Raw genomic sequence first — 12,900 nt, 5'->3', positions numbered from 1 at the left:
AGAAATACTTTGAGGCAAAGGATTTATATGTACTGCAAACAGGGTTTCTCATTATACATGTGAAGCTTGTATTAGATTAGTTGTGCCTTCATGCTCGCTGCAAAACCTGTTTTCTTTGTCCATCACTGAACTAATCAATGTGTATTATCTGTGGTGTAATTTTTTTAAATATTTCGTTTTATGTTTAATAAAATCATTTGGTAATTCCATAAAAACCAACGATTGTTCGTGAAGGTTTCCACAGAACGGACTTAATGTTACCTCAATTCCATTTGCTTAAATCACAAGAACACACATGATTAGAGTAGCACATCGAAAAGGAGAAAAGCATCTATAATTCATTGGTTTAACTAAGAAAATGAATTTGTATGCATTCTACAAGCATAGGAGTATAGGACCAAATAGAAAAAGAAAAATTCATTTCATTGTGTGACAAATTTACACTGTAAGAATCCTGTAATTAATTCAATACATGTGTGAAAGAAATATAATCAGATACCAAATGGCAAAAAAATATGATGAAAAAAATGTGTCAAGTGTGATTTAGCCTGTTGTTATACATGCTCTGCATGTGTCACCGAAGAAGAGAGGTCTTGTCCCATGGCAGTGACCCAGTTGCAGGATCAGCAAAGTAAGCCAAAAGAAAGTCTTTAAGGCCAGTGTCCCAAACCTCACAGAAGCGCAGCCGCCAATTGGGTGGTTCAATGGCCTCAGTCCCCAGCCCAGGTGCTCTGTCCTTTGACCCTTGATTTTGATCCTCCTGCCAATCAACGACATAGGTAGCGACCCTTCTGTAAAACTTGGCCCTGAAGGTCTCCCAAACCTGATACTTGTAATGGTTTATGACAGCAATCCCTTCAGGCACATTCAGGTGCCTGAACCCCTCTCTCAATCTGAAGTGGTGCACCACATTGAGCAGGGTCACATCAAGCAACTCCGAGCGGACGATGGACTTGTGCCGCTCGGGGCTCTGCAGCCTGCAAGTGTACCCTACAGTCACCCCCTGTGGGGGGTGTGAGCTCAGCCCGGATGGCCCGAAGCTATGGCAATCCGTTCTCAGCTCTGCAATTGTTGCCGAAGACGAGAAATTCGAAACCAGGTTTCGAAGCGAATTCTCTCCCGGAATCCCATCATCATTTTGGCGCTGATGGCGGAATGCGCGCGGGAAGTAGAAGAACTCGTCCACGTCGAAGAATCCAACCCAATTGCATTCGTCTCTGGCTCTCAAAGCGCAGTGGGAAAAGCCTGCTTCTTGGGTTTTGATCCATGGCCAGCTCTGCCTGCTCACATTGTAGTCCTGCAAGTCAAGCTCTTGAACCACGTCCTCAATCCCATCATCGCTGTTGTTGTCGTAGATGAACCACCGCTCCACTCCAAGCCATGCGTGGTACATAACCCACTCTCGAATCGCTGGTGCTTGGTTCCACACCATTGTACACACACACAGCTCATGCTTCTTCTTCTTCTTCTTCTTCTCCTTCACATTTGATTTGGAATTGTAAATTGTAGCCACAGAAGGCAGAGTGACGTGGACTGGAGCTCTGGGATTGCCAACGTTATGACCCACAGTGACCCGAATTCCGTGGGCCTTATCCGGGTTGTTTCGGATGGTCCGGGGCAGCAAGCACCGCACAACTTCCTGAGCGGCCGTCACAGCTTCGGTTGTGAGCACAAAGCCTTGGTCGTTCTCCCAATTCCCCAACCCGAAATGGCATTTGAGATGGGTCGGATCCGATTTCTTGTGGGGCCGGAGGTTCAATCCCTTAACGAACACAACCGCCGTGTCTCCGTCAAGAACCGCCTCATAAACCACCTTGTCCCAAGGCGGAGCCACCGTTGAATTAATCCCCGCCGTCAAATCTTCATCGCCGTGCCTACGTAAGTCAATGGCCGAGTGATGAATCGAGGGCAGGAGCGGGCACCGGACGATGGACCGGAACTCATCGTAGCGGTCCGTGGACAAGACCGGTCGAAAAGAAAAACCCGGTTCAAGAACCTCATCCGAACCATTGAAGATTTTTCGGTAAACGCACTCCAATCGATCGGTTTGGCGAAGCGGGTTGGCGACTATGAGAAGCACGTGATCGGGGAACAAGATTCGATCTTGCACTCGCAGAGACGACGATTGTTTGTTGTCGTTTTTTTTAGTGAAAGAATCAAGAATGGAGTTGCTGGCGGTGGAGGAGAGGAGGGAGAGGGTGGTGGTGGAGGCGGTGAGGACGGGCCGAAACGACGACGGAGCGAATGGGAAGCGGTCGGAGGATATGAACAAGAGGAAGATGAAGAAGGAGAGGCAGAGAAAGAGAGGTCTCGGCGACAAGTAGTAGTGGGCCTGTGAGTAGGACCGGCTACGCTTTCGCTTGCGGCGTTGCTCCGAGGAGTCCATTGCTAAAAATAGAAAGTTAAAGAAGAATAAGATTAAGAGGGTGGGGTTCGTAGTATGTGTATGTGGTCAGCTGCAGCAGATCTGCGGTCGACTGTGGGTTTATGAATTTTGTGAACTTGTGTTGGGGTTTCGATATATGGGTCTCTCTGCCCAGAGAGAGAGAGAGACGCGTTTATTGGTGATGGAGTGTTGAATAATTAAGGCCCTTAAGTGGCCGCTGGTGATGGGGTTTAACTGCTGATTAGTTAATGCTTTCACTGTTGTTGTTAATTAAAAGTTAAGGCTTTTTGTTGTCAAGGATGGTGAAATGGGATAATCAGCTAAGAATGAGAAATGGTGACCAAAATTAATGGCTGAAATTTGGGATTTGAGGTGGGACGCTTCTGGGTTTCATTTTTTTGGCGCTTTATATCGCGTGAGCAATACGAAACCCCAGAAGTTGGAGGAGCTTGCTCAGAAAGTACATCTTCTCTCTCTTATTATTACTGCTCCTCACTTTCCGCATGAATGCTGAATCAGATTGACCTTGCGTCGCATCTATATATATACAAAGTTTTTTGTCATTCAGCCTATTAATCATATAATCTCATAAATATGACATATAAATATATAATATCAATTTTTTTTTTCTCAAAATACTAGTAAAGAATAAAAAGAGTCTTCAGTCTTGTTATTCTAATACTGTACCATGAATGTTATATAAAAAAAAAAATTAAATACAAAAATGGTCCATAAATTTTACAATAAATTTTAATTTAGTTTATTAACTATAAAAAGTGTCAATTTGGTTCATGAATTTTTCAAGTTGTACCAAACTAGTATAAACGTTAACTTCCATTAAAAAATTTAACGAAAACTGGTCATGTGTACAGTAAGGAACCACATTTTTAGAGGCATTTCAATTCGGTGACCAATTCTGTTAATTTTAAGATTAAAATTAATATTTGTACTACTTTGGTACAACTTGAAAAATTTGTAGATCAAATTGACACTTTTTATTATTAATAAACCAAATTAAAAATTAGTATAAAATTCGTGAACTATTTTTTTATTTAACTCTAAAAAAAAATATACTTGTTTTTTCATTTAACAGCGATTAAACATATTTATTGTTTCATAATCAAGTTTCGTGTACAACCTCAACATGATATGTTTGTCTGTGCTAATAGTTCATAATATTTATGTGGTCATATCGATCATAATTTATTAATTTTGTGTTAAACTTGAGACATTTTAATAAGTCGATCATGTTGAAAATTATCATCTCTATTATCTTCAAATTCGGGTGAACTTTTTATAAGCATGCATGGCTGAGACTAGAGGAGTCATGGTGATCCAGTAAACTAGAGAATCTTGATGTAAGATTCAAGGTAAAATCTGATCAATGCACATATAGAGACACTAGAGTAATAACCAGTCAAAGGCATTTGAGACAACACCCAGCAGCCCAATCTCCATATTTTATACTTTTGATTCTGTCATTAGTGCACAGAACATAAAAGAATGGCAAGATAATGTGCCTTCATCACCACTTTTGTATTTTTCTTACTTATTTTTTCCTTAATGATGACAACCAACTAAATTTCATCCACTTGTCACCAAGTCACTTATCCAATTATTCCTCTGCTTAAGCAGCAAGTGGCTGCCTCATCCCCATAAAATATTGACAATTCTCCATATGAATGCTCTCCTCTTCATGTCAAGCAAAAAATTAAATTTTAGATTTTGAGAAAATTTTGAAGATTAAAAAATTTAAAAAAAATATTGAAATTTAATTCCATAGGATGTTGTAAAGGTATTTTGCAGAAAACCCCAAAAAAATAAAACGTGTTTTACTTGTACCAATATTTCAGACTTCAATGTGATTTGGAAATCATGAGAGAATTATTTCCTTTTACTTTCAAAGATAGCTCTGCCTATAAATTTGCAAATATATCATATCCTACTGTTTATGAAAGACATTTGTGGATTTTATTGCTTGTGATGCTTTCTAGGTGTTAGAAATAAATTTCACAAAATTTTCCATAATACCCTTTTCGTTTTCATATGTGGAGGGTCTAATTCAAGGTGCAGCACCCCTAATAATGCAAAGAATGTGACGCAAGGACCTCTTCAATTTCCCAAACCATAATATAATGCAAGGATAATCTCAACATTTTCACTGATTCCTGTTTGTTCTATTTACTTAAAAGAATGAAGTAGTAAGTTACTCCAACCGAGTTTATAGCATGGGATTAGATTAATCCATACAATGTCTTATACTTTCCACATTGACCATGCGTTGTCTAATGAGCTGGTAGAGACATTCATTCCACAGGAGCATGTAGCTATTAGCTGGCCAAATATTGGTTTTAGGACTTGTAGGCATACCGTGTAAAGCACGTATTAATTCAACCGCATACTTTCCTATGTTTCAACTTTCAACAACATGTGCTCCCTTTTTTGTTCAATTAGAGTGTTTAAACTTTTTAAGAAAAAAAAAAAAAAAACATGTGCTCCCCACGATATAAGGCGACCACCATTCTCAATCATTGGTTCATTTTCTTGCAACTTCATTCTTCTCAAATATTTACATAATTATATTGCAAGTATCCAAAGCTATTGGTAAAGAATAAAGACCCACTATTTGATTAATGTCAACTAGCACTCATAGTCTCGTAGTAATTAGCAGACCAACAGAGAATGACTGTAAAATGCGTTTTGGGTACATATTTTCTTGCCTGAAAGAGATTACAAGAAAAAATAAAACTTGAATAGGAAAAGAAAAAAAAAAGAAACAATTTAAAGTTTTATTTAATGGGTTTTGTGGTCTAGTTCAAGATAGTAATGGGAGAACATAGTGAATAAAACCATTTGCAAAGGAAGATGACATATGCTGCTTGAAATTTATGATAATTGAACGGTTATTAATTCATGACACAACTCCATAATGAACTTTCCTTTGAGCTATCATTAGCATTCAATTAGATACGGATCGAGATGTAGAAAGACAGGACCTCGGTTGCACTGAACAATGAATAGTATTTGGTCAAAATCTATAATTTTAGAGGGGTGCAGTGTATATATATTTATATAGGCTTTTGTAGACTTTTTTTAAGTGATAAATTTTTGCATAATTTATAGATTTTCACAGAGTTTTACAGAATTCTACAGAGTCTATAGAAATCTTTAGAAATCCACAGGGAGTGGTCGGATTTATAATGACTTTGAAATACACATAAAAGTCTTTCAAAGTCTATTAAAATCCTTCATTAAATGAATTCCAAAAAAGTTAATGACTTTTTAAATACACCTAGACTTTTACAGACTTTTTAAAAGTTATTAAAAATCTTAATTGAATACCACATTACTTGTATAGACTCTTTAAAATTCTTAATTGAATACATATAGACTTTTACGAACTTTTTAAAAGTCTTTAAAAGTCTTAATTGAATACCACATCACTTTTAAACTCCACAAAAGCCTATTAAAATCCATATGCAATACACCCCACTTATACTATTAGAATTGGGAAAATGCTTGGGTTCTTCATAGATTTGGACAGTTTTGAAAATGATGGAAAGTTTTAGGTATTTTTTCGTATAATTAATTTGTGTTAAAGAGATGAATGCATTTGGCATTTGGCATTTGGCATTTGGGCATATTCTTTAGGTATACCAAGAACAAGTCTTCCTCAATTATTATAAAAGCAAAAGATTTTGAAAGTAATTAATTTATTGACATCATATATCACTACTGTTAGAGTGGTTTACATAATTCAGTTCAAGAGCAAGTAATAGGTTTCAAATTCAGTCCACTACTGCAACCATGTTAATGTTATCACAAAATTAGAATAATGTGCATTATAATGGGACTTGTGAATTCCACATGGTCCACCGCCGTATGTGGCCTTTCCAAGTCGTAGGTCAAAAAAGGACCAAGCTTCTACCATCCCTTGTGCAGAGCCCAAACTTCTGGTCCCTTTGGAATTCGGATTAGGTTATTTTCTGACTCAAATACAAAAAGAGGTCACTTTGATCCCTTTCACAGTTTCACTTTCTTGTACTGTCAGATAGAGTTATGCAACAAGTCCACTGTTACACCCATCGAATGTTATTGTGATAACTTTATTTTATTTTAACTTTAAATTCACTTTGACATTCTTATAGAAACTTCGTATACAATTTTAGTGTATATTTTTCTCATCATTTAGTTAACACGTAATAAAACCTGAATTATTGGTGCGTAAAATATTGGATTGTATGGTATGTTGATGGTGACGTAAGCTTTGCCTCCACAAAGATAAAGGATTAAAGGGGCATGGCAGCATGTGGAAAGAGGGATGCTTTCCTTCCCAACCAGTAAGTTGAGTAAGCAGGCATATATCGCTATTCCCCTTCAGCCCAACGTTGAGGGAGAGGGACATTTGGTATCAAACAGTCCACGATAACATTTATTTATCTTCTTTTCCCTTTTAGATGAATAAAGTAAAGAAATATTTAATTTCGATTTAGTAATTTACCAGACAAATACAGTCATAAGAGTATGGGCATTCTCAGATTCCCGTATAACAATGTGGTTTTGTTAAATGAGCTGAAAAAGCAGGAAGCTAGGCTATTATGCTTTGCTACATGATCTATAGTTTTTAAGCCCAGTCTGTCAGGCCCCCCATAACCCATATTTTGGACCTTTTCAATTTAGTTTAATTTACAGCCAGCTGTACCAAGACATGAATTGCACACCTGTCACTTCTTATGGACATCCAAAAGACCTTGTGCCATGCTTTATTTTTTATTTATTAATTTATTCCCATAAATAAAATATAAGCATCATATACTAATATACTGTACAGATTAACCTTCGTTACCAGCAATCAGCAATGGTGCAGTGCAGGTAAGTTTTTTCCATAAATAGAACACATGCTATTGCTAGTGCTACGAAAAGAAGACGTCTACTCTGCTTGTATTGCATATAAATCTGAAAGCTGCCCCTATGCTCCTGAGTCCTGTCTCCTCCTGTGCATCATTTATGCCTACATTGAATTACAAATTTCTTTTCATAAATTATGCTCACCTACTACACTACATATGAACTTGAGACTTCATCCGCAACTGGATTCAATTTACTATGTCTTCGCTCTTCGGCTCTTTCCATGACCCACGATGCATGGATGCTTGTCTCTCAACTGAAATTGATCCATGAACCATCTTCGGCTTCAATTCTATCTAAGCAGACGATCTGATCATAAACAAAAATGAAACTTATTACGGAGTTGATTTTAAAACCCCATCTTTGAGGATAATGCGCAAATTACTATGCTGAGGAAGAAAAATTATTGTGGCAAAAACAGAAAAGCAAAAATCAAGCAATGAGAAATCCAGTAAGAAGCTGCGACATTGAGAACCTATTCTTATTTGCAAATGAGCTGTATATGATGACAGGGCATGGGAAGGGTGCAGGCTTTATGATACATCTGGTTGCCTCGCACTTAACAATTTCCATCTAACGACAACCTTAATCTAATATAACCAAAAACACACTACACTAAATAGTTGCAGGGTTTATTTGTCAACAGAAATTGTTCTAATCTCAAAGGCAATCAGAAAAATGTTACCAAAGCAGGTGAAAACTGAAAACTACAAGATATATTACCTGCTTCATACATTTCTATGGCCAGGGGTGGTGATTAATTGAGAGAGAAGACTTAGGGGATTGATATGTCAAAAAGTACATTTTTAGATGTGATATGCCTGAAGATCCATTACAAAGATTCGCATAAGAATTATTTTAAGCAAAACTACAGCTCATTTAAATGCAACAAAGAGTGAAACTACCAATCAGTTAATTATAGGCAGACAAAGAAGATTATGAAATAACAAAACTAGTACCACAAACACGTTATGTAGTGCTAAAACTAGATACCCTTACCTTCTGCTCTGGTTCCTTGATGCTATAAAAGTAACTGGAGAAACCCCCTCAAACCCACTAGCATTGCAAACTTGAACCCTCTCAGCATCTTGGACTGTGCTCTTTGGTGTTTTGTCTGGATAGCGCCCTGTATTCACCCTTGAGTAACCGTGAATTTCAGCCACCGGGTTAACAATAAATGCACCCATACTTTGGTGCTGAAATCTTTGGCGGCCAAACATACAAGATTCAGCACTAGTATCTGTATCAGGTATGTTAGGCACCACATTGTTTGAGGGAACGGTTCCAGAAGAGAACCTTGGAGTAGAACACCGGCCTTCTGCTCTATGCCAGAACTTGGAACTCAAGAATTCTGCACCAGGCAGCTTGCAACATGTGTTTTGATCTGCAGATTCAGAGTTTGGAATCCTTCCACTTGATAGTGCCAAATCATATGATATTTCATCCAGTGCCATCTCAAGGCCATGTACACGTGTCTCAAGAGAATTCAACCCGTTCTGAGAGCTCCCAATAAATCTCTATAGACAAGTAAAAGGGGGGATTAGGTCAGCAAAGCAGAATGTTCTTTAAGATTGTGTATTATGAATAAGGAAATATTGTAAATGAAACCTTAAGTAGGCAACAGGATATGATTTTTCAGAATAAAACTTTGAAAATGGCGAAACAAACTAACAAAGTTAAATAGCTAATAAGCAGAGACTGGGAGATAAATGGTAAGACTAACTTTCATCCAACAATAATAACAAAAAAAAATGGTAAGAGTGTAAGATTAACTAACAAAGCCTACACATACCCATGCTTTATCTCGATGAACATTATCAAATGTTTAATCTTGCAGAGACCAGAAAACCATAAGGCTAGCCTTACGTACGTGAAGCATATTAATAAAACATGAAATGATAGTGGCATAATGCATCATTCAAATTCAGTAAGGCAGTAACTTTGATTAATAACAACCCCACTCTAAAAAATAGTTCAAAAAATAAAATAAAAGAGATGCCTCAGGTTTAGCAATAGTCTTTCGATGCAATTAGCATTTCCTGTTAAGAGAGAAAAAGTGACCAATCATCAGAAACATACCTGGAGAAGGTTTAATAGACTGGATTGCTGATTTTCAATCTGAATAAGTTGTTCACGGATCCGAAGCAGATCCTCAGCATCCTTGGGGCTCTCATAAACTTCTTCTGCAGCATTGCTGACTACAACATCCGAGTCATAGTTCTCAATATCAGGAAATGGAACCACACGAGACCCCGATCTCAAACCACCAAATTTGTTTACTTTTTCATCACGGGTTCTACTGAAGAGTACACGCTTAGTTTCTGGCATGACATTTCCGTTGTGCTCATTCTTTCCCCATTCCCGATCTCCAGAGTCGCTCCTAAAACTATCATCCTTATGAGCCACCTTTGAAGTGGGAGAGTTTGGCATAGCAATTTCAATTTTCCAATCAGAGGGTTTCTTGTGGTCCAGCTTAGAGGGTATGGCAGTGTCCAAATTTCTCTCATTTGTACTTAGAGGACTTCTCTTTTTGGCAGTGGTCACCAAAGAATCATCCGAGGGAGGGGACCTGTTTGTGGGGACTGGTTTCTTTGGTTGAGGAGTCCTAAAACCAGCATCATTGTAACTTTTGGATATGGGAGGAAAGCATCGACCAATCCCATTATCTGGCCCCATAGAAAAAAAAAAAAAAACAAAACAAAAAGAAGAGAGACACACAGAAGATTAGACAGGTTCCCTAGTTGTTCAACTTCAAAGGTTATAGCAGAATCAAGAGCACAACATAGCTTTACTCAAATTGGACAAATTAACACCAAAGTAACCGATTTTGTAACTCAAACAATAGCTTCAACTATATTTTCCTTTAGTCACTTGTTTCCTTTTTGTTTGCTTTGTCATGTGATAAATCTGTTTGACCAAATTAACTAACATGTATAAACCTTTATAATTTGGTGTTTCTAAAATAAGAGATTCCTAATCAGATGAAAGAAAGCAAAAGCCTTACCAATTGAGGATCTGGGTTGAACTGCCGCAGAAATCTCTTCGTAATCACCCGTAAGAACCTTCCACAACTCCAATGTATGGTTCATAGTCTCCCGGACTACCTTCACCTGTTAATCAATGAATTTGTAAAATCAGGAAAATTACAGATAAGTCTGATAGGATTGAAATCACATTTCCCTTTTTTCCTACCCTTTCTGAGCAACCAAACAGAGTCCCAAACAACGCAATGGGGGTGAAGGCAAAGCCAATATACCTTATCAAATCTCCGACTTTCCAAGGCATTCAAACACGAAGCTGTATACAGTGACGCCAAATCTCTCTCCTCCGAGGCAACCCTCCCAAGCGCCTCAGCGGCGCTCTTCCTCACGGCCCAGTCCTCACTGCTCAAGAACTCCACCACGCACGGCACAAGCCAGTCCAACGTGCCTCGGCTCGACGCGCCGCCGGCACCGACAATGCTCCCAATAAGCACCAGCAGCGCCGCCTTGGCTTTGAAGCCATCGTTCTTCGCCAGCTTCCCCAGCCGCGCCAAGGTCCTCCTCAGCTGCGCCGGCTCCGGGTCCGCCGCCGCATCAATCGCCGCGGCCAGGCAGAGAGCCGAGCCGATCTGCGAGTTGGAGTCCTGCTCGAGCGCCAGCGCGTCCATCAACGGCTTCAAAAACGACGCCGAAAACGGCGGCTTCGTGATCTTGGACGACATGGCGGCGACGGCGTCCACGCAAGCGGATCGAACGGCGGAGTCGGAGTCGCGGAGACGGCGGAGGACGGTGGAGATCATCTTGGACAAAAAAGGAGCGAGCGCGTCGCCGTGGGAGTTGGACAATAGGATGAGGAGGTAGACGCATTGTTTTCGCACCGGTGGCTTGGACGAAGCGTCGGTGTTGTGAATGCAGGCGAGGAAAGGCGCGAAGGAGTCGTGGGTGAGGTTTCGGGCTATGGACTCGAGCTCGGCGGTGGCCAAGGCCAGAGTGTCGCGGTCGGAGAGCTTGTTCAGGCAGGTTATCACTCGCTGCTTCAGATCCAGAGTGGAATCAGCGCCTTGCGGTGGGCTGCTGCCGAATGAGGATCGCCTCGACACAGACATTGCTGCCTGCGCGCCACGTGTTTGATGAAATGAAGAAGAAGAAGAAGAAGAAGGAGTAATAAAGTTGTTAGTTTGTTGCCATTGATGGTGTTGTAGGGAGGAGGCGGTTGAAGCGGTGCGTTGCGTGCGAGACTGATTTGGCGGCAGAGTTGGGGAGTTATGGCCCTGTCTCGGTTGGACTCGCTCTCAACCTTTCCATGGGGGCTTTTAAATGTTTGAGAGAGGGAGGAGTGCTGACTGGACTACTAGTTGATGAGTCAACATTTTATTTACTAGGGTTTTTTTTTTTTCCTTTTTTTCGCGGGAAAATGAGAATAATTCATTTATGATTAATAATTAAAAATTGTTTTGTATAATTAGTGGGAATTAATTTCTACGAGTAATAATTGGCAGTTGAATTATTGGGGTTTATACAAATGATCGGCTGAGTGAATAATATTCATATTTATTGGCAACGCACATGGATAGAAGTCATAGAACTCAGATGGCACATGAGAGAAGCTATATATGAAACAAAATTAAAAGGAATAGTACGTATTAGCAGGCCACGTTGCTAACGTCCAATGAGAGTGAGCTAGCTTATGAATTATGAATTATGATCATGGGCATGTTAATTTTGATCCAACTGAATAGTTGGCTATGTTCCATTGTCTCTCGCATCTTATCCATAACTTAATAAACATCACACATATATATCCACATGTAATTGTATGCGTCATGAAGGAGAATCTATGTCTGTGAAAAGAGAAAAGAAACCTTATTTGGTAAAAGGCTAGAGGCTAAAGCCTAAAATATATAATTACAAACTATTATATATAACAAGGTATGTACGTACGTAGTAAATCTTGCAGCCAGAAAGTGGTGGAGAGCTAGCATAGCATGTGATCGAGAGGAAGGAGATAAAGGAGAAAACATTGTTAAAGTGCTCTAAAACTTACAAGGTACTCACGTGACTCTGAGCTTGGATATTCAATGACCCAAATCTAGCTACTACTAGAGAGTAGGTGTGGGTGTATCTCTTCTCTTCTAGCAAAAGCAAAATATTTTGGGTTGGAGATTATGACCCCAAATCTAGATTCCTTCTCGATCTGCCTTCAAATTTACTTGTTGCAGTAGATTATGATTTATGACCCACTACCCTGTTTGATTTTTCCTTTTTTTTTTATTTTTTATTAATTTGATCTCCTTGTGAAAGAATAAACTCAACATAGTTGATTATGCAAGAGTGTCTGTTTATGCGAATCACGATGTTAATAGAGTTGATTTAGATGGGACCCACAGATGTGGCTGTGACCCCCATTCTCCATCCTACCTAGCTACCAACCCTAACTAATAGCTAGCTAGGGCCATTATAATAGTACATGCCATATATAGCACAATTAATTACAGCATCTGTACTTTTGAAAGGGGTGTGAGAAAGAGCCCAAGTTGGTGTAAAAGAATAAAGAAGCCCCCGTGATTTAAGTTTCAAAAGAATCAGATTATGAAAAGCATGAAGAGGCTGAGTTTGACTAAGATA

General features: G+C 39.3%; 2 protein-coding genes across 2 annotated transcripts; both read right to left on the bottom strand.

Annotated features, from left to right (window-relative positions):
* Nucleotides 1-402: 402 nt before the first annotated feature.
* Nucleotides 403-2,822, bottom strand: LOC147295062 (glycosyltransferase family protein (DUF23)). The gene has a single exon (XM_086232078.1). It carries the CDS (start codon nt 2,384-2,386, stop codon nt 575-577), a length of 1,812 nt encoding a protein of 603 aa, XP_086088204.1. The 5' UTR covers nt 2,387-2,822; the 3' UTR covers nt 403-574.
* Nucleotides 2,823-7,145: 4,323 nt separating this feature from the next.
* LOC147295061 (TORTIFOLIA1-like protein 4) lies at nt 7,146-11,593 on the bottom strand. The gene is made up of 5 exons (XM_086232187.1): nt 10,551-11,593; nt 10,299-10,404; nt 9,374-9,960; nt 8,294-8,811; nt 7,146-7,603 (listed from the first exon to the last, which is right to left on the bottom strand). Exons 1-5 carry the CDS (start codon nt 11,379-11,381, stop codon nt 7,591-7,593), a joined length of 2,055 nt encoding a protein of 684 aa, XP_086088313.1. The 5' UTR covers nt 11,382-11,593; the 3' UTR covers nt 7,146-7,590.
* Between the last annotated feature and the right edge of the window lie 1,307 nt (nt 11,594-12,900).

The sequence above is a fragment of the Dryas octopetala genome, chromosome 2 (genome assembly GCF_963921425.1).
Source record: "Dryas octopetala chromosome 2, drDryOcto1.1, whole genome shotgun sequence".
Taxonomy (NCBI): domain Eukaryota; kingdom Viridiplantae; phylum Streptophyta; class Magnoliopsida; order Rosales; family Rosaceae; genus Dryas; species Dryas octopetala.
Note: the sequence above shows the minus strand (reverse complement) of the source record. Positions and strands in the feature narration are given on the sequence as shown.

What these genes read in the sequence shown, in the direction of transcription:
- LOC147295061 (XM_086232187.1), bottom strand. Translation starts at nt 11,381, where the DNA reads ATGTCTGTGTCGAGGCGATCCTCATTCGGCAGCAGCCCACCGCAAGGC. An exon ending in AAAGTCGGAGATTTGATAAG is followed by an intron (nt 10,405 to 10,550) that starts GTATATTGGCTT and finishes ATTGATTAACAG; the next exon opens with GTGAAGGTAGTCCGGGAGAC. An exon ending in TCAACCCAGATCCTCAATTG is followed by an intron (nt 9,961 to 10,298) that starts GTAAGGCTTTTG and finishes CTATGGGGCCAG; the next exon opens with ATAATGGGATTGGTCGATGC.
- LOC147295062 (XM_086232078.1), bottom strand. Translation starts at nt 2,386, where the DNA reads ATGGACTCCTCGGAGCAACGCCGCAAGCGAAAGCGTAGCCGGTCCTAC.